The 26044-nt window shown below is 45.2% G+C and overlaps 1 protein-coding gene across 9 annotated transcripts; it reads left to right on the forward strand.

The window, feature by feature from the left end:
* The first annotated feature begins 1412 nt into the window (after window positions 1–1412).
* On the forward strand, window positions 1413–24524 carry Mab21l3 (mab-21 like 3). 9 transcript variants are annotated; one of them, XM_004853802.4, is made up of 8 exons: window positions 1413–2229; window positions 2518–2567; window positions 3100–3349; window positions 10330–10470; window positions 14284–14575; window positions 17696–17874; window positions 18312–18506; window positions 20400–24508. In XM_004853802.4, exons 3-8 carry the CDS (start codon window positions 3110–3112, stop codon window positions 20631–20633), a joined length of 1281 nt encoding a protein of 426 aa, XP_004853859.2. In that variant the 5' UTR covers window positions 1413–2229; window positions 2518–2567; window positions 3100–3109; the 3' UTR covers window positions 20634–24508. The 9 variants fall into 9 exon arrangements, with proteins under 9 accessions (XP_004853859.2, XP_004853861.2, XP_004853863.2 ...); XM_004853804.4 differs by having other exon boundaries at window positions 3103–3349; XM_004853798.4 differs by having other exon boundaries at window positions 1414–2229; window positions 2383–2567; window positions 20400–24507.
* The last annotated feature ends 1520 nt before the right edge of the window (window positions 24525–26044 follow it).

The raw sequence follows: 26044 nt of genomic DNA on the forward strand, positions 1-26044 counted from the left end.
GAATCAGATTAAGTTCAAGCTATCTCATTTGGCATTTCTGGTGGAACTGTGATGAGCAACCCATCAAAAGATCTTCCCTAGCAAACAAGACCAGAAGAGTCACTCACGTACATTAAAAGGGTCTTTTTCCTCCGTGAATAAAACAGATCATGCAGACAGATACTTACTGAGGTCCTAACCTATAGCAAGCACTGTACTAGTTCTTTTATACCAGGACTTTCTATAGAAGAAGATGGTAATTTAAGTGGTCACAGGTGCATGTATGTATTTTAATTTGTAATTTATAAAGTGATTTTGTGCATCTTAAGATATTTATTAGAATATCACTTTAATATATAACAGTCAAATAAATATTCCATAATATTTGTTGAGGGTCACTTACGTGTTAGGTACTGATGTTTCAGTATGGACTTGGTTTCAGGCTCAAATTATTCACTCTTGTGGGTTTTATTATAGCACAGATGATTATCTTTGTCTGGTCCTCTGAGATGTCAGCTCTGAGTCATTCCCAGACTAGAGGAAATTTTTGAAGCAGTAAGTCAGAAAGTCAGTGGACTGGTGATCTTCAACAAACTTACAAACTTAACATAGAAGCTGGATACGGTGGCATGCACCTGTGGTCCCAGATTCTCAGGAGGCTGAGCCAGGGAAGTCACTTGAGTCCAGGAGTTCAAGACCAGCCTCAGCAATATAGTAAGAACCTGCCCTCCACTCCCACACATGTCTTGTCTCAATGTCTCAAAACAAAACAGTTTGATTTGGGTGAAGCTGACCTTTCTCTTTATCGGCCTCAAAACCTCCATCATTCAGTAATGCAGAAAAAACCCATTTCTGCTGGTGAGCCAGGGCAAGCATGGTCTCCCAGGACTTCCTACACTGAAGGTTTCGTATAAAATTTTGAATAACTTGTTAAACTGAATTTAAAGGATAAGTTATTGGTCCTTGCAATAGAAATTGACCTAAAGCTGGATTGCATTTTTGCACTTGGTTTTGGTGTTAGTCTGTGACAAATGAGGCTCCTTATTTTCTGATGAAGGTGGAGAATCTGGGTTAATTGTGAATCCCCCTCAGGGCCCTGGCACAATGCCCTAGGCACATTGTTACTCAATAAATGGTTGCTGATCCACTATTCAGCAACAAGAGATTCAGGTCTACCAAGAAACCTTATCTCCACTAACCTGTAGCTATAGTTGAGAGAATCTGTATTTGTGAGACTGCCCTGAACTGCGGGAGCTTTGCTCGTAAGAAGTAAGGGCCTAGACTGTGTTCATATGACACCCCTATTTCTGGGATGTGCATCCCGGTGAAACCAGACTACAGGCAGCTGCCCTGAACACATACTTCCTTCTCCCAGGCTCCTCAGGTGGCCCAGCTCACATATGACAAGTGTCTCTGGTTCTTAGGGCAAGAGACAATTTCCGATGTCACCATTTTGGTTAGCTGCAGTGCTGAAGCTTTGAACAAGAGAGGGGAGCCACAGATGGAAAAATGGTGGAGGTTTGCACATGTAATGACAGGAGCTTGGGGTAACCCTGCTTTCACTGGAAAGACACCCCCCACCGGAAAGGGACTCCCAAGTGAGTTCCAGTGAGGGCAGAGGTTAGAATGAAAACAAGAGCCAAGGGAGAGTAGGGTGAAGTGGGGCTTTGAGAAGTGAGAAGTTGGAAGGTGAGATAGAGGAAGAGTACTGAATGGTAGGCAAAGAGGGAGAGGCTCTTTTTCCATCTGTGCAAAGCTGGTATGAGTTTGTCAGGATGACCAGTGGTGAGAGAAGCCCAAAAATATGATTTGGAATAATTGGGAGCATTTGGTACTTTTTTTTTTTGTACTGGCGATCGAATTCTGGACCTTGGGCTTGCGAGGCAGGTGGTGGAACCAACCACTGAGCTAAATCCCCAGGCTGCATTTGGTACGTTTTTTTAAAAGAGGAGGGTTAGGATTACACAAAGAAGCAGATGGAAAACCAAGGCAGCCTTGAGGGAGATACTTGGAGGCTCATTGGAGAGGGTGTAGCTTTCCAAGGTTTCTGTCAGACTGTGGACTACTAGAAGGGATTTGTGGAAGCAGGATTGTAAACCTGGGCTAAGGAGTGGGTGGAGCACCCTCGGCCAGGGAGCTCTGATGTGGCTTTCACAGGGGCAGAGTCTGGGAGGTTATGCAAATGTGAAGCCACAGAAAGCCAGCAGCAGAGGCACTGCAGTTGCTGAGTCCTTGGAGGCAGGCTTAGAGGTAAGTTTGGGAAGATAGTGGCTGGCCAGCGAAGCCTTGCTCCGAAGTGAGCTGGGTTCGCCCAGCTGTCCCGTCTTTAGAGCCTCTGACAGCAGGCTGTGATGTTTACCAGCTTCATAGAAATCAAGCTGTTGTGATTTTCTTTTTCTATAGTAAAACTAGCTCTAGCAAGTCAGACTGGGAATCCACTACCTGAACTGATTCCCAACTCGAGTTTTACTGGCAAAACCAGATCTGAGTGTTTCCTCAACTTTCCAGCCGCCTGTTTACACTGACTTTATTTTCAAGATAGCTTTCAAGTGGAAAGAGGGAAATTACTCTCAACAGTAAGTCAGCAGGTGAGCAGCAGGATCCCTGCCCTGCCCATCTTCGCAGTGTGGCTGTGTCAGCATGCCTGTTTGTGTGTACGTGTGTGTGACTGTGTGCATGCTTCTCCAAATGCCAACCGTTGTGCCTGGTCTGACTGACAAGTCCTGATCCCTCGTTTGTAGGTATCATGACCAGTGTCAAGCTGGTTGTTGAGCAATTTCTTATTTGTTTATTGTAAAGAAGGTAAATCAGTCTGTGAGATTTCCTGGATAGGAGGGCAAAGGATATTTACTGTCAACAGAATAAGGACAAAGAGATAGGAAGATACTGAGCTCCCAGGTATAGAAGAGAATGAAACAGAGGGGAGACACCAATTACAGGGCTTTCTACCTTGAACAGAGTATTTGAGTGAGAAATACAATTTAGAAAATTGCCTTCTGGCCATAGAAGTAAGTAGGGTAAAAAAATTAATAAGTAAATAAAAATGAAAAAAAAATAGGTTGGATTCAAATTCAGTTTCATCAGCTCTCATTTTTAGTGTTTTTTTTTTTAATTTCTCAGTAGATAACAGATGGATTCTCCACTGCAATTGGGAAATGAGAACTTGAGTGAAGAAATAAAAAGACAAGTTCCTGGTCCATTTACACAGTTCCAGAGAAACTTCATCCAGACGGTAACGTTGCTGGGAAAGCTGCCCACGAGGGTCCTCCACTGCAAAAAACCCCACGCAGCTGTTGCTCTACTCAGGATTGACCAGGAAGCCATGAAATCCCTCACCGCGGATGATGAAGAAGATTTTCTGCTAAGCAAAGTAAGGACAAAGGCTGGCCTTTCCCACACGTTCCTCCTCTCTCTCCAGCCTCTTCCTCAGTAACACTGACCTAGAAGGGATGTCACTGCCTCTAAAGATACAGAAAATGCTCCTCAGAAGCTGAAGACCACCACCATGGCGGATTTAGGGATCAGGCCTACTTCATCCCTGTCTTTGTGCAGCGAGTGCCCCGAGGCATGGTGGCCATTGACTATAGAACTGAGCTCTAGCTGTGTCACTAAAACTTGGTGGCCCTGAGCAAGTCACTAACCCACCTGAGCCTAAACTTTCCTCTCCATAAAATGCAAGTGATAGTATTAGTATAGTAGTGGGATCACTGAAAAAAAGCAAATGAAATTAAAACGAAGTTTTTAAAAAATGCAAAACTGCGAGTTTTGAAAAAAAAAATCACTGTTTTTCAGTATATATCAAGTAAGAACTAATTTAATTTCTTCTGTGTAGGGTTCTTAGAATATTAGAATTTGAAAGGCCATTAGCTATCATCTAATTTAAGCCTTTGCATTTACAGATGAAGCTACTAAGGTACAATGTTGATGTTTAAATTAAACAATTAAACTAAGAGGCAGGGATTGTGCCCACCTGCCTCAGAAGCACAAGGTCCTGAGTTTGATCCCTGGTACCAAAAAAAAAAAAAAAAAGGAGGTAAGGATTGGTCTCCAGCAAAGATTATCATCATAGTGATAAGTAAAGTAAAGTGTATTTCTTAGGCAAAACCACTAGAAAGAGATAAGAAGGAACACCTATGGTGATAAAAAATTAAAGTGATTTTCCCTTATTTCTCCTTTCAGGGGCTCTAACTGGGAGGGGTGTTGTCTGACAGCTTCCCCTGGGTCCTGTAATTTCTGTAAGAAAAAACTAAATTTTTTTTATCCTGGCATTCAAATAATTTCAACAGCCCTATCCTTCTAGTCTCTGTTTTCCCTGCATTTCTAACAGCAAAAGTTCTGAACAGTGATTCCTGAGTTGAATCCAACACATGTATATGTTTGATTTGACCCATCTGAGCACTTTTTAAATTTTCCAAAATTTTTACAAACATTTCAAAATAGATTGTGCATAGAAATCCAGATTTTGCCTTTTCTGGGGGAAAAAATCAGGACCAGGCAACCACATATCCAAATATGCTGCTTGGAAACCATGGGGTGGAGCTGAGTGTCAGACTGCATATGTGCTGGCCAATTCCCAAGGGGCTACAGCCCTCCGGGTCTGACACTGTCCCCTCTCCCCTCCTGTATGTGTCTCCTACCCCATCCCTGCAGGGGGGTGAGTCTCCCATCAAAACGCTGGCCTGAGCAGGTCTCAGGCCCAATCCCTCCACTCCCCTTTTCTAGTTCATATGCATCCTTCAAACTCAGCTCAGAGTTCACCTTCTCAAGAAAGATTCCCCTGACACCCAGCACAAAATGTCTTTGTCCTCCTAAGAACTCTTCATCGTGATCATGCCTGACACTGTTTTGTGGGCAATCTATTGTGTATTGACTCCTGAAACATTTTCTATTACTGCTTTAGTTGGTGACTTAAATATTAAGTTTCTGGGGGCAAAACAGTGTTTTGGATATCTTTCCTCCTTTTGAATATCTCTCTGCAGAATATCTTGTACATGTGGTTAGAATGTCTTCAGGATTCATGGAAGATAAGGCAAGAGTGGCATAGAAGGTGAGGCACATATAGCATCTCATTTACTCTAATCCACAAAAATGTGATATGCATATCACCTCATTTTTATAACTCGTCCAGAGCCCCGCAGCTCTAGTGAAGGCGCTGGGCTTTCATTATACTGTCTTTATTCTGAAGGGCAGTTTTCTCTGATGCACCCCTGTGATTCTTGATAGACACCATTGGGCACCCCTTGTGTGTCAGACCTGTGCTGTAGCTTGCTGAGATGTTGCCTGCTCACTGAGGGAGAGATCTTGTGTTTGTCTCAAGGATGGCCCTGTCTTGCCTGTAGGCTTTGGATATAGCTCCAAAGGAAAGACGAGGAAGTCTGCTGTGCAGACAGGCAAGTGCTTCCAGTACCACGCAGCAGATTCCAGGCTGCAGTGCAGAACCCAGAAGATTGCTAGGAAAGAGGGAGTTCTTACGGGAGAAGTGCTTCAAATGCACTTCAAAGGGGCAAAGCCAGGAGGGTGAGTGGGGTCCTAGAGAGTAGAGAAGTACAGAAAAGGTCCTCTAGGCCAAAGGAGCTCCATTCAAAAATTGAGATGATTTCCTTCTCAACCACCTTTTCTTTGGGGAGGCAGAACAGGGCAGTGGTTACAAATTCAGGCTTCAGAATGGTATTACCAGGGTGTGAATCCTTGTTTTGTAACTGAACAACTGTGGAACCTTAGGTAAATGACTTAGGCTTTCTGAGCTTCCGTTTCCACATTATAAAATTTGGAACCGTCCTAGTATCTGCCTAAAGGATTGTTGGAAGGCTCACGTGAGTGTCCTCTGATAAAGTGCCCTGCACTGAGGCAGGGCACGGTCATCTCAGTTCCATGTACTGCTGCTGTACTGCACAGCTTCTGCTCCGAATACCAAGTGGCCCACACGTTCATCTGCTAGAGGAATTAGTCTGAAACATCAGGGATGTGATGGTGGAAGGCAGACTGCCTCCCCTGTAGCTATATCTGAGTTTCAGTATCCATCCCTTTAAACTCTGGGGACAAAGTGCCTTCTTGTTTGTTTGTTTGTTTGTTCTGATTATTGAGTTTAAAGGCAATTCTGGAATGAAATGCTTGCCTTCCTGATTTGCGGAAGAATGTTCTCAGCCATCTTTCCCAGCACTCATCCTGGATGAGGTTCACACAGCCCCCTGCCCCAGGTGAACCCAGACCTGTGTGAGGTTCCTGGCCTTCTGCTTAGCAGCCTCCCCTTCTCTCGGGGAAGTATGTTGCAATGCGATTGAGTCAGAGCAGTGTTGTTACAGAGAGCAATCCTGAATTCCCAATCATTTATATTTGAAACAGTAAATTATTCCAGAACTCGAGCTATTAATAGTAACAAATGACTTGTGGGACAACAATAGGCCAGAGGCTGTGGCTGAGAAGGAAGGGAGGGTAGACAAAGAGGGCGAGTGGACATATGTGCAGACACGTAGACTTGAGCAGGCAGACCAAAGCCCACCCAGGTTAGACGGCACCATGGCCTAACTGCTGGGTCAGTGCAACAGTGGGCAGACAGGGTGATCTAAGAACATCGAGCTCTTCTTGCTTTGTCTGTCTGAGCTGTGCTCAGAATAAGTGAAGGGAAACAGAAGGGGAAGGTTCTTTGTTGAGGTACATGGGATGGAGCTTGAGACCCCCAGCACAAAGCCCTTCTGGGGCTGCTGATTGCTCAGTGATCCTGTAAAGGTCAGAGGCCGTGGCAGCAACTTAGGCCTCCGTACCCACCTGGCCTATCTCCGGTCCGTAACTGGCGTCACTGTCTGTCCACTGCCAGAGTGCTGTGGGATGTCAGAATGACTACAACATCCAAATAAATTGGAGACTTTGGGTTCATTATTTCATAAGCTTTGACTCCAAATTAAGGGCACTTTTTGGATTTAGGAAGAAGATAAAGAGTAGGCATTGCCTGCAGGGCGTATGTTCTTACAGCGTGGATAGTGTGGGAGAAGGAGGGGCTGGGGCACTTGGGAGGTGCTGGAGAATATCTCATGACTAAGCCCACCTGCGTCCCGCAGTCTCGTGGGCCCTTCTGCAGCTGAGTCTTCCACCTGCCTGGCCATCTTTACTCAGGCGCCTAACTCGTCCTTCATTCCTTGAGAAGATATTTCAACGATCTGTCACCTGGAGTCCCCTACCTGCCATCTCTCTGTTTCACTCAGCACATTGCCTGGTCCCCACTCCACAAAGAAAACAAATGTCGGGCAGGAAATCTGTCTGATTCCCACCGTTCTCTACCCTTTCCCCGATATCTGCATCCTTTTTCCTTCTTCCCTTCTGACACACCACTTAAATTCCACACCAAGGCGCCTGGATTTGCATGATTTCTTCTACCTGGGAAATCCCTACTCAGTGGTTTTGCCCTCTGCTGCCCTTTCCTTCTCCCCTGGCCTTTCTCTGTCAGTGTTTAAACATGCCCAACCCGCCTGTTATTTTGAAAACATGGTCGGTGCCCCAGTTGTTTTAGTTCATTCTGGTTGCTTCCACAGTCAAACTTCTTGGAGGAGTCGCTTACTTCTGTCCTCTTGTGCTTATCTTCCAGCCACTAATTTTTTTTTTTTTTTTTTTTTGGTACCGGGGATCAAACTCTGATCCTTGTACTTGCAAGGCAGGTGACAGAACCACTGAGCTAAATCCCCAGCTCTTCCCAGCCACTCTTAATCCACTTGTTAATGCCCACCCTTCTGCCAAACACAGAAGTTCTGTTCCTATCGGCAAAACTCTTTAGATGTTTGTGGAGCACTTGTGAAACCGCTTTTGTTTTTAAGACCTCTCACCGTTTAATCTCCAACCTTACCCAGGCAGTCTGCTCCAACAACAACCTAGGAACAATTGTGGTTCTCTTTGTTATGTTCCTCACTCCTAGATAACTACCATTTTCTCTTTCTGGAACAACCTTTGTGTCTTTTTCTTTCCAGTTAGCTCTTACTAATTTTTCAAGATGCAACCCCAATATCCTCTGCCTCCAGGAAGCTGCCCAGCTTCCAGCTAGAGGAGCTGCTCCTTTTCTACGTATCCACAGTGTCCTGTGCAAACCTCTCTCCAACGCATGACTGTGGCGATTTTAACTTCCAGTTTGTTAGTCTTGCTTTGTCAACTCATCTGTAAATCTCTCGACATGCACATAGAGCCCAGCAGGAAGTGGATGTTCAGCAAAAATTGGTCAAATGAAGGTGAATCACATCACTCAGGGCAAGTCCCACACTGGAGAGGGCCTTTAATTATAAGCTGTGAAAAGCGTCCTGCTCTATTTTTGGCAGAGCGAATGGCTTGCCCCTCTGTGGCCGACCTCTCGCTTCTTTGAGTACAATCTGAAAGATGCAGAGCCTCCATAGTTTAATAATAATCAAGGAGGGCACCCTCGGCCCCTTGTCCCATGATAAATAGAGTGAGGTGGATATTAAAGGTATGTAGGTAGTGAGTAGCTGCTGGAGGAGAGCAAGGATATTAAAAAATGGTGCGGACACGATTACCATATTCAAGATCAGGAGAGATACATGCTTTTGAAAATATCATTCCACGTGTATGGCATATTTCCAATGAGATTGTAAGCTCCTTAAAATCGGGGGCTTTCTCTTATGTTTCTTTCTGCTCTTTGCAGCGTTGGGCATCGGGATGGAATTAGCTTATTTTTCAGAGATGGTCTTCTGTGTGGGAATATCTTTGTACCAGCCTGCAGACTAGATTAGCTATCTCTGTTGGCCTCAGTGGCACACCCCACTTCTCCATGATGGCGCCCACGCTTATACTCTTCACTGACATCTGTCTGCTCCACGTGGGAAGGGCATGCTTGTATCTCTTACTCATTTCTGTGACCCAGTATATAACCATGCCCAGTACACAGCAGGTGCTGAATATTTATTGATGAACTGGGATCTACAACACAGCTACCAGCAGATGTACTCTCAAATAGATGGTCTGTGTATGTGTAGAATAGCTTATTGGTTGGTGGGAGGTATCAGGTCTCAGGTAACTGAAGTCATTGATGATTTAGGAAACAGAAATCTCTCTGACTTGGACTTTGCTTTTATTCTGGCTGTTTTGACCAGTTTATGCATGTCTCAAAACCACTCTAGAATATATAGAAATAGCTATTAAACCAAACTCAGAAGAAATGTAAAATTCATCGGTAGGTATTGCATTTCATTATAGCATATTTTGTTTAAAATCAGCCCCTGGTTGAAGGAGACCCCAGAGCCTACAGGTGCCTCCTGAGGAATATAACAAAGAGCCCCCTGTACTCAGAAGAAATGTAAAGACTCTTTCTATTTCTTCTTTCATTTGGATTTTGGGGGTCCCTCCTGGAGTTTACTTTGTGTTTCCCACAATCCTCTATTTCCTTAAACTTCAGTTATCTTACTGATGTTCAATTTTCTATGGGAATTTTCCAGTTCTTGGTGACTCACAGCAGCCCAAAGAAACTTAAATACACGCTTATCCTTCAGGTTCTAGCACAGTGGTGGTGAACCTATGGCATGTGTGCTGCAGCAGGCTGTTTGTTATTGTTGAAATCTCTGAAAGGTTGGCCATCTAGCAGCAGGAGGAGTGAATTCAGAGCTGAAGGGAACCATTGCCCAATGCTGATGTATGTGCGAAGTAATCCGCTGGGGGTTTACGCCCACTAAACCCTTTCATATTTACCAAACAATGAAGAGCTGGCATTATCCTGCTGCTCTGGTCTCAGAATGGTTCACAGAGCCTTTTGTGATCATCTGGCCCTTCATCTGATCACTTTTCCTTGTTCTTTCTCAGCTCCAACCACAGTGGCCTCCTCACTGGCCTTTAAGCCTTGTCATGCTGCTCCTCCTGGTTTAGGGGTCTTGGAATCTGCTTTCTCAAGCTGTCTTCCTGACTTACCCAAGTGTCTCTTCTTTAGAGCAGCTCTCCTTGGGTACTCCATGTAAAATAGTAGCTCCTTTATTCCCTACTTCTTCATCCTAATTTGTTTTTCTTCATGACACTTATCAAACCTGACACTGTATAACACGCACACCTGTGTACCCACACCCTATATATTTAACAGAAGGTCAAGTATCTCTATTTTGTTTGCTGTTGTCTTGATCACTGGTGTGTCCCAGCACCTGGGCTGGTGCCTGCCACATAGTAGGCACTTGGCAAATACTGGAAGAAAAGGACACTGAGGCACTGTCAAGTATCATCTCAGTTGGCATCAGGTTAACTCCTCTGGAGTCTTGGGTAGACAACATTGTTATTCTGAACTTCATTCACTTCTATGTCCTCGTCATGTCACTTATGCCAGTGCCTCAGGGCTTCCAAGGGAAATAACCACCTTGCTGACCTCCTCACATCCAGGTGGACTTGAGGCGCCAGCAGATTTCCCAGACTGTGGAGGAGGTACAGAAAGTTATCCACCAGTTGACCACAGAAATCAGCTGTCAAGACTCCCGATTTCAAGCCGTGCCTTACCGTGACACATACAATGGGAACATTAAGGTAAGCAAGTCTCTCTTGTGTCTTAGTGCCCACCAGCAGAGTCAAGATGCTTGGGTGGGTAGAACTCAGTATGTGATGGGTGCTCTGACATTAATAACTCATCACATTCCCATGGGTACTCTTAGTGTGTACCATTTACAAAGATACTCATTTCAAAGATACTATATCATTTGAGTGTTATCTTTCCTAGATGATTATACTAGTCATTTTTCCCATTGTTGGGGCAAAATACCTGATACCCACAACTTAAAGGAGGAAAGTTCTATTTGGTTCATAGTTTCCAGTGGGTTCAATCCATGACTGGGTGGTTCCAAGGCAGAAATGGCACTGTGGCCAGGTTTGGTGGTTCATGCCTGTAATTCCAGCTTGGAGACTGAGGTAGGAGGATCACTGCGAGTTTGAGGCCAGCCTGGCTACATAGTGAATTCAAGGTCAGCCTGAACTGCATAGTGAGATCCTGTGTCAAAAACAACAACAGGACCAGGGATTTAGCTCAGTGGTTTCACTGCCTGCTGCTTAAGTGCAAGGACCCGAGTTCGATCCCCGGTACCAAAAAACAACAACAACAATAACAACAACAACAAAAATGGCATGGTGGAAAGGCATGGCAGAAAAATGCTGCTCATCCCATCGCAGCCAGGAAGCAGAGAACAAATGGAGGAGCCAGGGATAAGAATATACCCTTCTAGCTCATTCCCCAGTGACCTGACCCCTCCAAATGGGCCCTACCTTTGAACACAGGACTTTGGGGAGACATTTTTATGCCTAAATCATAGCATTCTGCCCTTGGCCCCCAAAAGGCTAATGTCATCTCATGATGCAAAATGCATTCACTTCATTTCTGAGTCATCAAAGCCTTAATAGTTTTAGCATTGCTGAAAAGTACAGGTACAAAATCTCCTCTCAGATTCAAAGCAAATTCTTACTGTGAAATCCTGGAGAAAATCAAGCAGAAAGTGAAACACTTGCAGTATATAGTGGCACAGGGTTAACATTCCCACTCCAAAAGGAAGAAATCGGAACATACCACAAAATCTGACTAAAGCAAGACTGAAAACCAGCAGAACAAATATTAAATCCTGTAGCTCCATATCCATCATCCAGGGCAGCTTGTAGTGCAGTGTGAGCTCCAAAGGCTTGGGCAGCCTCATTCCTATGGCATTGCCAGTTCACGTGGCCTCTCTCTTGGGCTGGCTTTGTTCACTACCTGTATCCTTTCTCAACAGACATTCTGTGTGCTCCTGGTATCTCTACCTTCCTGGGATCTTCAATGCTCCTTTGGCTTCACTCTCACAGCTTCATGCATTTCCCTGTCAGGGGCTCCTGGTAGAGAATATGACCCTGTCACAAAATTTTACCTGGCCTCCTGGGCCTTCTAAAATCTGGGTGGAAGCTTTCATGTACCCTTAACATTTGCATGCTCCATGCTGGAAAAATTGGCACCATGTGAATGATGCCAAAGTTCGCTGTTAGTTTGAGCAGGAAACTGGCCCCCTTGGGTCATGGCTTCAGCTGTTTCTGAGTGCTTGGATAGCTGAACTCAAGGAAATACTTTCCTAGGTAACCAAAGTGCCCAGGTAAAGTCTTTTGAAGGTATTTACCTTTTGCACTCTTGAGCCTAAAATGGGTGAGGTCTGGCCATTTCCTGGCCACTCCCTGTTGTCCTGATGCAAAGTACTTGGCTTTTTTTTTTTAATGCATATCTTTTCAGCAACCAAGTTCTTCTTTGCCTCAACTTTACAGGTTTCCTGCTGGCCAAGCTGTATAATTTTCACATTCTCCAGTTCTGCTTTTTGTTCCTGGTTTTCAGTACATATCTGGCTAAAAGTAGCCATCTGTACCCATAGCCATAGCCTGAATATTGGGCTGTCTTGAAATTTCCTCTGTGAGATTAATTAGTCCACTGCCTTTAATCTGAGCATCTTGCAAAGTCTCAGGATATGGATAAAATGCAGACAAGTTCCTTGCCAAAATGTAACACCCATGGTCTCTAGTCCAATTTCCATAGAGTTCTTGTTTCAACTGAAACTTCCTGAGCCTAGCCTTTACTGTCTACATTCCTATCTGCATCCTGGCCTTCTGAGCTCCCACCAGAATCACCAATCAAGCTCTATTTACAGCATGCTATGGCTTCTGTAGCCTACATCTCCAAACCTTTCCAAACTTTCCCCACAAACTAGTTCCAGTGGCTTCTGAACTACATAATCAGGTATAGTCACAAAAGTAGTTCTAATCCCATTCCTGGAACTAACTTTCTATATTACTCATTTCCCAACACAGGGACAAAATATTTGACACCTGAAACTTAAAGGAAGAGAGGTTTATTTTTGGTCATGGTTTTAGAGGATTCATTCCATGGTTGACTGGCTCTAAGACAAAAGCATAGAAAGAAGGATGGAGCCAGAGAAAAGAATACAGGTCACATGCTCAGTGACAAACCCCTTTCGACCAGTCTCCATCTTCAAACAAAAGACTTTTGGGGGGACATTGTAGATCTAAATTAGAAGGCCCGAACCCTTTTGAAACCAGGGACAAATATCCTGGAAGATAATTTTTTCACAGACTAGGGTGCAGAGAGATGGGGAAATGGTTTGAGGATGATTCAAAACAGAGAGCAACCTACATCACATACATATACAGTTCCTTGTAGGATTTGTCCTCCTATGAAAATACAGTGCCACTGCTCATCTGAGGGGAGGGGAAGGCCAGGCATTAATGTGACTGATGGGGAATGGCTATAAATACTGTTGAAATTTCACTAACTTGCCCACTGCTCACCTTGATTTTGGTGTTGACTCCATAGTTGTTCAAGGACTGGGTCCTGGGCAAATTCCATTGTCAGAACTTTCCATGAAGAGGAGGGAGCTGACCTACAGGGAAAGTGCAATGTCGAGTGGGCTGCTGTGCATCACAGCCAAAGTTCAAGTTCCCTTTGGCAACACCACGTTGTTGTCTGACTTGTTCTAGCCTTTGAACTATTCACCTGGCTCTTTTCTCCCTGACCACTGCTTGCCTGGCTCCTAGTAGGAGTGGGTAGACTCCGCTTGATTTCTCCGCTATACTTACAATCACCTCAGTGGCTCTCATTGTCTAAGCAAACAGGCACCTTTGATTTTACAACAGTCATTAATTCTGGCCATGGGTCATCAGTACCGTTGAAAATAAAGGAAGGCATTCTGCAGACTTACTTCATCACTTCTTTTCCCATCCCCTCCTACCCTTTATTTTTTCCAGAACTTTCACATATTCCAGGTCATTCATTCTGGATCAAAAACCAGCCCAGGGTAGGAAAATAATCACGGAATGAGCTATCAAAAGACCTAAGCTCAGATTCTGGCTCTTCTGCTTATGACTATGTGTCCCTGAGATGTCCAGATCCCTTTAGCCTCAGGTCCTCTATCTGGGAAATGGCCACAGAGCCCGCCTCACCAAGCAGCTAGGAAGACGGGTGGGCAAATGAAGGAGAATTACCATCTTCCTATGCGTAGAACCCAGGGAATATTAGTTCCCTTTCCTCCCCTTCTTCTTCCCCAAATTTATGTCCCCTCTGGAGCTCCAGATTTCCTTCACTCCTTTTAACTTGTGGGTCCAGGAAATCAAAATCTCAGTGAGTTAATTTGCCTGCCACAGCCTTAACGACCGATGAGTGGCAGAGCAAAGGTGTAATCATCTTGCAACGCCCAGGTCCAGTTTTCTGTCTACCTCGGCACATTGCTGGGGGCTGAGTCACCTGGCTCTTCAAGTCAGCTCCCGCAGGGCTTCTGTTCCTTATGCGGTCAGTGAGCTCATACATATCTTGTTTCCTGACCCCAGGTCTTGGCCCCTGGTCATTTCCTCATCACAGTGCCGGTGAGAGGCCTGGCAGGGTACAGAGAAGCGAAGGAGCAGCGCTGGCGCTACTACAGCCTGAAGGGCTCCCAGCTCTCCTGTCCCTTGCGGGCCCCTGAGGGCCTGCAGCAGTGGCTGCAGGTGGAGCAGTTCATGAAGAACATGTGGCAGTGGCACGAGGCCGATGTCAACATCGAGGGCGACGTTGTGCCTGCTAAGGTCCTCCAGGTGTTCCGGAAGCTGGTGGAAAAAGCAATTACAGCCTGTCACCTCTCAGGTGAGCTGACCAAAGAAAGGTGCAAGGGGCATTGGGAGGTTCCCTTTCGGCTCTGAAAACCTTGCTTGGATGTTAACTGAGACAGGATCGGGTGGCGGTTACATCAGTGAATGGTGTAGAGAGTTGCCCTTTCTTCTGTGGTGACAAAGAGAAGATGGGAATTTGTGCTCACCAAACACTCCTGAGGATATAAGCAGATCACTGTCCTGGCAGAGACACAACACTCTGTGAACTATGCACCTTTTCCAGGACCTACATGCACATGTTTAAAAGAGCAAATTATTCATAAAACCCAGATATTGATTAGCACTTTTCTACTGTAACAGCCTCCACCTGACTATAGCACCCCGGTGCATGGAGATATCACATTTAGAAACCTCCCAGCTAGCAGAACACAAAGTCCTGAAGCTGTAAGAAATGATTAAGTTTAGCAGTTCCAAAATGTTAAGCTACTGTACAAAGTGGCCATGTCTATGTGTGCGTCCACCCACGTGCAGGGGTGCACACACACTGTATTCACACAGAGTAAAAAGGTTTCGAACTGGAAACAAAAAATGGCTAATTTCCTTAATTATAAAGGAGTTCATAAACTAATAAGGAAACAGAGCTGAACAATACAAATAATGGCTCTAAAACAAAACAACAACAAAAACAAGAATCACAGAAAAACAATATTAATAGAAAATGAGGCTGAGGCAGGAAGGTTGGAAATTTGAGCTCAGCCTGGACAACTTAGTGACTTAGCAAGACTGTGCCTCTATAGGAATAAAGGTCTGGAGATGTAGCTCGGTGTTAGCCCTGAGTTCGATTCTCAGTACTGCCAGAAAGAGAGAGAGAAAGAAAGAAGGGAAAGGAAGAGGAGGGAAGGGAAGAGAAGGAGTTAGGGAGAGAGAGACAAAGAGACAGAGAGAGAGAGAGAGTTTTATCTAATGTCTATACTGAGACATATCCCTTTAAATGCCTGAGAGATTGACAGCAATGGGAATTGGGGCCCTTCCTCATCCATGTGGGGGTCACTGGGGACCAGGTATTGCCATACACTGTCCTCGGGGGCATAAATCAGCACCTTCTTTTTGAAGGGCAGTTTGTCCATTATGTATTTTTATATGAGCTCACCTGGAAATTCAGCAATTTCAGCCACAGAAATATACTTCTCCAAGTACACAAAGAAATGCACATCCTCTGTCATAGGGTTTGTAACAGCAGCTACGTAGAAATAAGCTAAATGGCTAACAAAGGAAGACTGGCTAAGTGAAACATGCTGCCTCTGCCTAGTGAATTACAATGTGCTTTTAAAATTTTGTGCAAAAGTTTTTGGTGGTACTGGTGATTGAACCCTGGCCTTTGCAGTGAATTACATCCACAGCCCTTTTCATTTCTTGAAAATTTCAGACAGAGTATTGCTAAGTTATTAAGCAGGGCACAAACTTGGAATCCTCCTGCCTCAGCCTCCCAGAGAGCAGGGATTACTGAGGTGCCCCACCCCACCCAGCTACCTCACAGCCTTTAAAAAGAATGGAGCATAGGTACACACACAAACATTATAAAAAAGCTCACATATTACACAATGACATGAAAAAACAAAACCGCTAAGTAATATCCAGTTCTATTTGTTTAGAAAGAAAAGGACACATTTGAAAATTTCCATAGTAATAACTCATGCATAACAGATTCTTATAGAAAATACTTTCATGGATTATTTAATCTTCACAACAACCCTAGAAAGCAAGAATTGCTTCTGTGCCAATTTTACAGATGAGAAAACCGAGGCTTAGATGAAGACTGGGATGAGTAACTAGCTGGTGGTCTGCGCGTCAAGTGAAGGAATGAGCACAGTGAGGCGCAGAGGTAGGGGAGGGGCCAGACAGGCGGCTCCCATTTGCTCACCTCTTTGAGTTTGCAACATTGTAACCGGTGAAAGTGCAGACAAGCCATTTAGGGCAGGCTGGTGAGATGGTTTAGTAAATGATGCTGAAGGGCCAGGCCTGCTGGCTCCGGACCTGACAGCTCCGAGGAGGTGCCCACCGTCAGCCCTTCTCGCACCTGGCCGAGGAAAGTGGGCTTTTCCTTCTCAGCAGCCGAACACAGTGAAGGAGCTTCCATTTTCTTCCCTGAGCAAGGAAAAGCAAAATAACAGATCCCAATTCGGGACTCATCCTTATCTGTAACAAAGGCAAATGAACAAAACATACTCTATGTTTTGAAAGAAGGGGGAGCAAATTAGAAATGAGGACAGTCTAGTGTGTAAGCTGGAAAACTTTGCCCACTCATTCTCCCTCCTGCCCTCCCTCCACCTCTGTCTCTGTCTCTCTGTCTCTTCTCTCTGTTTCTGTCTCTCTCTCTCTCTCTCTTTCTGTCTCCCCGTCTGTCTCTCTCTGTGTCTCTCTCTGCCTCTCTCCCTCTGCCTGGTTGTGAAGCCAGGCAGTGAGGACCTCTTTCCACACACGTGTCCCCCGGAAACAGTGACCGGGACGCGCTTTGAAAGGCTTGTGACTACCGGGGCTAATGGTGATAAACACACCTAAGGCCTGGCTGGCTCAGCGCTGGGCGGTAGAAACACAACCCAGCAGGTTTTGACTCCAATAAAAACAGGTTAGCAGAATTCCACCAAAGCGACTGCCTTGAGCACTGTCAGAACTGCCAGTGAAGAGTGAATTGCCGCTGTTTTTCCTTTGGTTTTCATCCGATTGAAAACCAAAGTCTGGGTTCGAGGGTGGAATGAAGGAGGATACAGAGGGAAGGTCAGCTTCCATGTCACGTAGCAGAAGTGCTATCCTTTTCCATTGTATTCTACGGTGTCTTCAGTTGTACCTTCTGAAAATAATCTATTAATTTAACCAAAACGGAGAGCATGTGCTTGACCTATGTGAGGGTTAGGCTTCAATCTCCAGTACCACATACCACGAAAGCATTAAGGGAATGGGGACTTTCTGGCCATGCTCTAGCAAAGGCTGGCTGATGTGAGGCTCGTCAGCCTCACGAACCGAATGTCCCCTTTCGCAGTGCTGCTGACACTGGGAAAGCTGCCCTGCAGCCACGGGTGCTGCTCACAGGTTCCCGCTCTGGGTGCTCACGGCCCTGCCTCCCTCCTCACTGTCTTGTCTGCTCATCTCCCGTCAGGTAAAGTGAGCCTGCTGACCAGCAGCTCTGGAGTCTGGGTTGCCGTGGAAACATCTGTCTGCCCAGTGGAAATCGAGCTGGCCCCCACCGTGGAGATCCCCTCTGCCTGGCCCAAGAAAGCCCAGTGGCCTCGATGTATGAAGCACTGGCCTTCCCCGCAGAGAGTGGAGTGCGTCAAGGTATCTGGGATGGGGATGCTGGCTCCACAGGGACGCAGGCAGCCCAGCAGGTCTCGGCATTGCTGCCACCCAGCTTCTGCAGCACAGTGAGGGTTCCCTAGATCTAAGGTTCTCCCAGCCGATCACCGGTCCCCTTGAGCTTGTAAGAAAGGAAGGGCCCAGGCCCACCCAGATCAGCCGAGGAAGACTCGGTGGGCAGGGCCTTGTTCAGGGGCCCGGGGTGGGGAGGGGGCTCTTCTGCAGGCTGCAGGTGAACAACCGCAGGGGAGGCCGCGCTGGAGGCTTCTCCTGCCTGCTGTCCACACCCGGCCCTTGTCCTGGCCCGGCCCGTGGAGGACGCACCGCCACCTCCTCAGTCCCCAGGCCGGCGGACAGCTCCACCTCAGCGAGCACCGTCCTCCTCATTCTCTAAAGACTGGGTTTGTCTCTTCTTCCAGTCCTTTGGGTTCAACTTGTTGGCCCGTTCCAACTACCACTGGCAGCTGAGCTTCTCGCAGGCCGAGCAGGTGCTGCTGCAGCAGCTGGACGAGGACGGGGGCTGCCGCAGACAGTGTTTCTGGGCGCTTCGGCAGCTGACCGAGGACGTGTGGTGTCCCGGGGGGAGGCCAGCCATCACCGCCCACCACCTGCAGGTGAGCTGAGCCCAGGAAGCGGGGGTTTGGGGGTGCCCAACGCCTCTGTTGGGCTCAGCAGAGCCCCGCAGCAGACACCCTCTCTCCCTCCTCCTCCTCCTCCTCCTCCTCCTTCTTCGGTATGATAGCAGTGATAATTTGGTGATGTTTTCTAAACTAACACATAATATGCACATGTATTTTGAGGGTTCCCTACGATTTCATGATCTGTGTAATGATCAATTCAGCTTTTATCCTTTTCATGGCTGAATAATATTCCATAGTGTATCTGTATCACATTTTCTTCCTTCACTCATCTATCAGTGGGTACCTAGGCTGATTCCATGTCTTCCTTGGTACCTTTTTTGGAAGACTGGAAAGGAAGGGAGGGACCAAGCCTCATAGACCAAATCATATTAAGAACTATATTTTTCAGCACTCTGGGAGGCTGAGGTGAAAGCATCGCAAGTTTGAACCCAGCCTGGGCAACTTAGCAAAATAATGAAATGTCATGAATCTCCAAATAATGAACAAATACAAAGGCCTGGTGATGTAGCTCAGTGCAAAGACCTTGGGTTCAAACTTGCCCCCAGAAGTAGCAAGTTAAGCAACAGTGGGGAGAATTTGAAGTACTTCGTCAAGAAAGAACAGAATTCTGTATTTCAAAAAGTCCGTGTGGACTGCACCGAGGATGGTGACAGGTTGGCGGGTACTGACTAACCAGTAGACGGTGGCTGCGAGGTCTGGTGCGATGTGATGAGTGTGGAAGATTATCACTGGAGAGGAAGGCAGTGGGTTTGAGAAGCATTTGGGCAGGGCCATTGGCAGGGCTTGCATGTGGGTGGTGAGGGAAAGGCAGCTCCCAGGCTCGCGGCTCACTTACCTGGCTGGATAAGCAACTCTGGAGCAGACCTGGCTCGTGATGCAAGGCCGTGCGTTCAGTCTGGACATGTTCAGACCGAGCGAACGTCCAGATATCCAAGCACTGCACCTAAGGAGGTTTGAGTTGGAGAACGTGATTCGCAAATCACCCGTATTACTAGAAAGAACACAGAGCTGGGTAACAAACGTAGAATAAGAAGAAAGGGGCCTGGAGGGGACCTTCCAGAAGCTCTGACCTTTAGATACACCTGCCAAGGAGGAGCTGCACTGCTAGGAGAAAACCAGAGAGTGGATGGGTTGAGCTGGAAGCCAAGTGAACAATAACTCAAGAGGGAGGGTGTGGCTGGGAGAAGCTGATCAGCTGAGAGATTGGGTGAAGTTAAGGCAGAGAAAGCTGCTTGAATTAAGAAACAGGGAGGTCACTAGGCTTAAAAAGAGCAGCTTTTAGGGTTAACAGCAGGAAACCATGATGGAGCAGATGGAGTAGGGAATAAATGAAAGGAGAAGAAATGATGTCAAGCAGTGGCGCTGACTCTGGGAGCCTAGCTGTGCGGAGATGAGTGAGGGCAGGAGGGAGGCGAGGGGTCAGGGCAGCAGGAGCACGAGGACGGCCAGACGGCCATGGAGGAAGAGGGAGGGACTGTGCACAGCCCCTGGGAAGCGGGCCCGAGTCCTGGGAGGAGAAGGGAGCAGGACGGCCCTGTGGGAGAACTGTCTGGTTTGGGGAAATGAGCCCTTCTGAGTGCCCTGTAGAGAAAGAGGCAGGCATCTGCCTGGAGTGGGGAATTATAGGCGTGCAATCCCTGGAAATGTCAGAGGACAGTAGAAGAACAAAGTAATGAAGAGGCTCAGGAGACTGGCTGGGTCAGAGGGAGCGCGCCCTGACCTGGGGATCAGGAGTTCACCACGGATGGATCCGGTTTCTCTGGGCGCCTCCCTTTCCCTTCTTCTAAGGCTGGGCAAACTGCACTTGTTTCTGAAGCTCTTCTGGGCTGCCTGAGCCCTGCCTGACAGCTCCTCTTCCTTCCCCAGATGGTGCTCTTCTGGACCTGTGAGAAGTACCCCCACCTGAAGGACTGGCAGGACTTCGAGAGTGCCTTCCCCCGCCTGGTGCGGAAGCTGCACAAGTGTGTGAGCCAGCGCTTCCTCAAGCACTACTTCGTCCCCAAGAGCAACCTGCTCCAGTCCGCCAACGCCAGCGAGCTGGACTCTCTGGGCCAAAAGCTGGCCTTCTTCCTGAAGAACCCCCAGATCAGCGTGCCCTGAGGTGGCCCTACCCAGGTGGCCTTGAGCATTTCATTCTGACCTGACCTTGTTCTCTTGGGATGGGTCCTCTCCTCTCGGCGTCCCGCCCAGGAGAGGCACAGTGTAGGGCAGAGGGGCTCACTTCTGTCCGGTGGCACTGCCCCAGGCCTCACAGCCAGGCTCCCTGGAGCCAAGCAAGTGTTCCACCCGCTACCTCTCTGGCCCCGCTCGCTCCCAGCTTCCCAAGCCATTGATTCCGAGCTGACACCATGGTGCTGAGATTCATTTCCCTGGCACAGGCTCTGCACATCTGCTGAGGAAATGGCGACAGAGACCCTGGAAGGCCCGACAGTCGTGCTTCCCAGGAGCACTCTCCAGTGGGCTGAGCAGGGCTCCCAGTCTTTCCTCTTGTAAAGTGGGGATGTTGATATGCTTTCTTCACTGCAGGATGGGATCCTCTGCAAGAGGAGGACTTGGGGCAGCAGGAAGCCTGGTGCTTGCAGCTGCTGGACCAGGACCATACACAGATGACGTGGTGCCCGCTGATGAACTGGTGGGATTGTGCCGCCTGCACCGCCCTCCGGCTCTCCTGAGCAGAGGCACAGTGGTTCTGTCTGTGGTTCTGGCTGCACCCCTGCAGCTCTCGGTGTGCAGGGAGGGGTCTGATAGCTGTGAGTCCACAGTGAAAGTGCAGCTCTGACTGCTGCCAGCCACAGCCCTGTCTGTGCCCAAGCCGTGGGTCACAGACGGGAATTCCTTCTATCGAATGAGCTTCATAGTTTGAACTTGCATGGATTGCCATTGGTGCCATTCACCTCTCAATACATTTCTGTGGTCATTCATTCACTTACTCATTTTTAAATAAATACTCCTTAAGCACTGGGAATACAGCAGGGTGGACTGACAAATGGAGTAACACTTAATAGTGAAGATAAAATAAACACAGTTACTACAGACTACTTAAGTAGAGTCATAGAAAGACCCCTGAAGGGTAAAAATGAAAACAGCTGAAGTGGAAGGAAAGGTGACCAAGCTCAGGTTTGGGGGGGAGCGGGTCGGTCAATAAGTCAGATCACCTGGCCTGACAAAGCTAGGGAGGAACCAGAATCATGTTCTAAGGTCAAAGTTGTGACAATTGGCCTCTCCTAAAGCAGAGGAACCGAGTGAGCTGACTCGTAGGTGACTGCATCGGGTCTGGGGCCTCACAAAGAGTCAGGGACCCTGGAAACTCAGGTGCCCACCCATTTTCAAGAGCACTGAGGACCCCATAACAATGCATCCTGACCAGCACCAGCGAGCTATAGTCAGGTGTACTTGGGGAGATAAGTGGTTTCTTCTGGCACTTAATGCTTCCCAACTAGAGATTCCTTTATTACTTTTAAGCAAACACACACACACACACACACACACACACATTTGAAACAAAGTAAAATTTCCAAAAGCATGAACTACTGACATTTATGAAAATAAAAACACATAGAGATTAAATATTCTTGAATAATCAGTAGATCATAGAAAAAAAATCAAGGAAGAAATTGTAAGTTTGTAGAATCAAATGTCAATGGGAACACGACATACCAAAACTTATAGGGCACAATGAAAGCATCCTTAAGAGGGAAGTTTGTAACTGTGAATGCACTAATTAAAAGAAAAGAGCAATCCCAAATAACCCAATGATGCATCTGAAGGTTGGTCCTAGGAAAACAAAAACAATCCAAATCCAAAACTAGTAGAAGAATAAAATTATGAAGATCAGAGTAGAAATTAATGAAATTGAAACTAAAAAATCAAAGGATCGATGAATATCAAAGAGTTGGTTCTTTGAAAGAACAAACTCTTAGCCAAATTTATCAAGAGAAGAAAAAAACCCATATCAGTGTAATTAGAAATGAAAACAGTGAAATCACAAAGAACACCACCAAAATGGATTATATGACGCTATTTCAAATCTTATATTCCAATAAGTTGGAGAACCTGGAAGAAATGAATAAATTCCTAAACACAAATTACCAAAATTGAACCAAGAAGGTATACGAATTCTGATTAGACCAATCACAAGCAACAAACTAGAGGCAGAAATTTAAACAATAAAACAACTTACAGACTAAGAAAACCCCAGGACCTCATGGTTTCATTGTAGAATTCTACCAGAACTTCAGGGAAGAGCTAACGCTAATACTCCTTAAACTCTTTCATGAAATTGAAAAAGAAGGAGACTGCCAAACTCATTCCTGGAAGCCATCATTACCCTGATACCAAAATCAGACAAGGACTTAACAAAACTACAGGACAGTCCTCTCAATGAACACACATGCAAATATCCTCAACAAGAAAATATGCTCTACAAGATACTGGCAAATAGAATGCAACAAGTCATTAACAAAACCAAACTTCATGACCAAGTTGGCTTCTTCCCAGAGATGTAAGGTGGATGTAAGTTTTATGATTAAAAAAAAAACTCTGACAAAAATAGTTGTAGAAAGACCCTATCTCAAACTGATAAAAGTCATATATGACAAACCCACTGTAATGTTATTTTAAATGGGGAAAAACTGAAAGCTTTTCCTCTAAAATCAGGAACAAGATGGAGGTATCCACTCTTACCACTGTTCAATATAGTACTCCAAAGTTTAGCTAGGGCCCCGAGTTCCATCCCCGGTACCAAAAAAAAAAAAAAAAAAAAAAAAAAAATTTAGCTAGAGTAATAAGAAAAGAGAAAAAAGGGATATGCATTGGAAAGGAAGAGGTCACACTATCCTTATTTGCAGATGACAGTCTTTTACATTAAACACCCCCAAAAACACTCCTCCAAAAGACTCTTAGAATGAATAAACAAATTCAGCAAAGTAGCAAATCAACATGAAAAAGTAGCATTCCTGTATGCCAATAATGAAACAAATCAGGAAAATAATCCCATTCTCAGTAGCTTCAAAAAAATCAAATACTTAAAAATCAACCTAATGAAGGAAGTGATGGTCCTCTATAACAAAAACTATAGTGTTCTGAAAAAAAAAAGAAAAATTGAAGAGGACACCAGGGAACGGAAAGACATCCCCAGATCCTGGATAGGCAGAACCAACACTGTCTAAATGGACATATTATAAAAAATGATATATAGGATTTAATGTAATCCCAATAAAAATATCAACAGCATTCTTCATAGAACTAAAAAAAAAAAAATGCTAAAATTTATAGTGGACCAGAAGAGACCAAAGGAGTCCTAAGCAACAAGAGCAAAGTGAGAGGCTCCACAAGCCCAGGTTTCAAATTTTATTACAAAGCTGCAGTGATGAAAACAACATGGTACTACCACAAAAACAGACATGTGGATCAATAGAACATAATTGAGGATGCAGAAACAGCCATTCAGTTTTCTGATCTTCAACAGAGTGGTAAAGAGCTAGAGAAAAGCTCTTTACCAAGTGGTGCTGAGGAAACTGGTTATCCACATGCAGAAGACTGAATCTAGACTCTATCTCTCACCCTGTAGTAAAGTCAAATCAAGATGGATCAGACCTGGAAGGAAGCTTCCCGCCTCCATCCCAGGCTCCTAGGGCAGAGAAGCTCAGCCGGTCCCAGCACCCAGAAGGAAGCTTCCCAGCTGCCATCCCAAGCTCCTAGGGCAGAGAAGGTGAACCATGTGGGTGCCAGAAGGACCCCCCCCCCATGGAAATGAGAAGACACTTAAACAAGCCTCAAAAACAGACTTCCAGATCACCTCCAGCAACCCCAAAGGGAAACGAGATGGAACACTCTGATACTCAACCACCTGGACTCTCTGAAGTGGCAACAAAAGAGGATCTGGGAAAAATGAAATCAGAAATAATTACTCAGATAACAGCAAAGATTTTGCTCATGGTGCAAGACATGATTAATAAATCTAGAGAGGACACAGATAAAAAAATAGAGGATCTGAGGAACATGATGGAATCCCAACATAGGAAACAAATGGAATCTATAAAACAGATACAAACAGATTTCCAAGAGATTAAAAACTCCATCGAAAGTCTATGCAACAGAATGAACCAATGTGAGGATAGAATTTCACATATAGAATATAAGATTGCAATTAGTGAGGAGGAAAAGAAAAATTGCTTTAAAATTGTAAGGGAACATGAGAAATCAATCCAGCAGCTGCCAGATGATGCAAAGAAGAATAACATAAGACTGATTGGAGTCAATGAAGAAACAGGAGAGAGTGCAGATGACATAAAAAACTGTTCACAGAAGTGATGGCAGAAAACTTCCCAAGGAGGGGAAAAGAACTTGACATACAGATAAGTGAGGCATATAGGACTCCAGCTAGCCTTAATCAAAAGAAATCTACACATAGGCATATAATAGTTAGGATTCCAGAAATCCAACAGAAGAATAAAATTCTACAAGCAGTGAGAGAAAAGAAACAAATCACATACAAAGGAAAGCCCATCAGAATCATAGCAGACTTCTCAATGCAAACCCTCAAGGCAACAAGAGCTTGGAGTGATGTATTTCAAGCCCTAAAGGAAAACAGCCTCCAACCCAGATTGATGTACCCGCAAAACTATCAAAATTGATGGAGAAATAAGATACTTTGATGATAAAGAGCATCTCAGGAACTTCATGCATACCAAACCGGCACTCCCAAAAATTTTAGACAATACCCTAGGAAAAGACAATGAGGATCACAACCCCAGGAAACCCAGCAGAATGAATCCATTGGGCGTGACAAATTAAACGCAAAGGGGGAGAATCTAACAAAAAGAAAAGTCATGACAAGGCTTTTAAAACTTTTGACTTCATCTCCCTAATGAGTGTATAATTCAATCTTATTATTATACTGATTAGTATTTTTCTGATTCTAGAATTGCACACCATTCCTTGTGCTATACTGGCTATTTATCATCTTCTCATGTCTATATTTTAATTGGGTTGTCTATTAATGAGCTCTAAGAATTCTTTATATATTCTGGTCATAGGTTATATGCATTGTAAATATGGTCTGTTTAAGGACTACTTTTCATTTTAATGATGTCATTTAAAGTTCTAAATTTTGATGGAATCTCATTTATCAATTTTTTTTCTTTTATACATCATGTTTTTTGTATCCTAGGTAGTTCTTGCCTACCCTGAATTCATAAATATTTTCCTTTATAATTTCTTCTTAAAGTTTTATACTTTTAGGCTTTCTTATTTAGGTTCATAGATCCCTTCAAGTTATTTTCATGTATGGAAAAAAAAGGGTTGAGGTTAATTTTTTATATACAGATACCAGGTGTTCTAGTGCTGTTTGCTTAAGACATTATCTCTTCCTTGGCTCTTGAATCGAGTTTATATTCTATAAAATGCTAATGTTAAATAATCTTTCAAAACTCAGTGGACCATATATGTGTGGTTCTATTTCTAGATTCTCTGTTTTATTCAAATGATCTATATGTCTTTCCTTACACCAA

Source organism: Heterocephalus glaber, unplaced genomic scaffold, assembly GCF_053883595.1.
Source record: "Heterocephalus glaber isolate CG9 unplaced genomic scaffold, H.glaber_assembly_v1.0 deba00001442, whole genome shotgun sequence".
Taxonomy (NCBI): Eukaryota; Metazoa; Chordata; class Mammalia; order Rodentia; family Bathyergidae; genus Heterocephalus; species Heterocephalus glaber.

What these genes read in the sequence shown, in the direction of transcription:
- Mab21l3 (XM_004853806.4), top strand. Translation starts at nt 3,110, where the DNA reads ATGGATTCTCCACTGCAATTGGGAAATGAGAACTTGAGTGAAGAAATA. An exon ending in CATACAATGGGAACATTAAG is followed by an intron (nt 10,471 to 14,283) that starts GTAAGCAAGTCT and finishes TCCTGACCCCAG; the next exon opens with GTCTTGGCCCCTGGTCATTT. An exon ending in TACAGCCTGTCACCTCTCAG is followed by an intron (nt 14,576 to 17,695) that starts GTGAGCTGACCA and finishes ATCTCCCGTCAG; the next exon opens with GTAAAGTGAGCCTGCTGACC.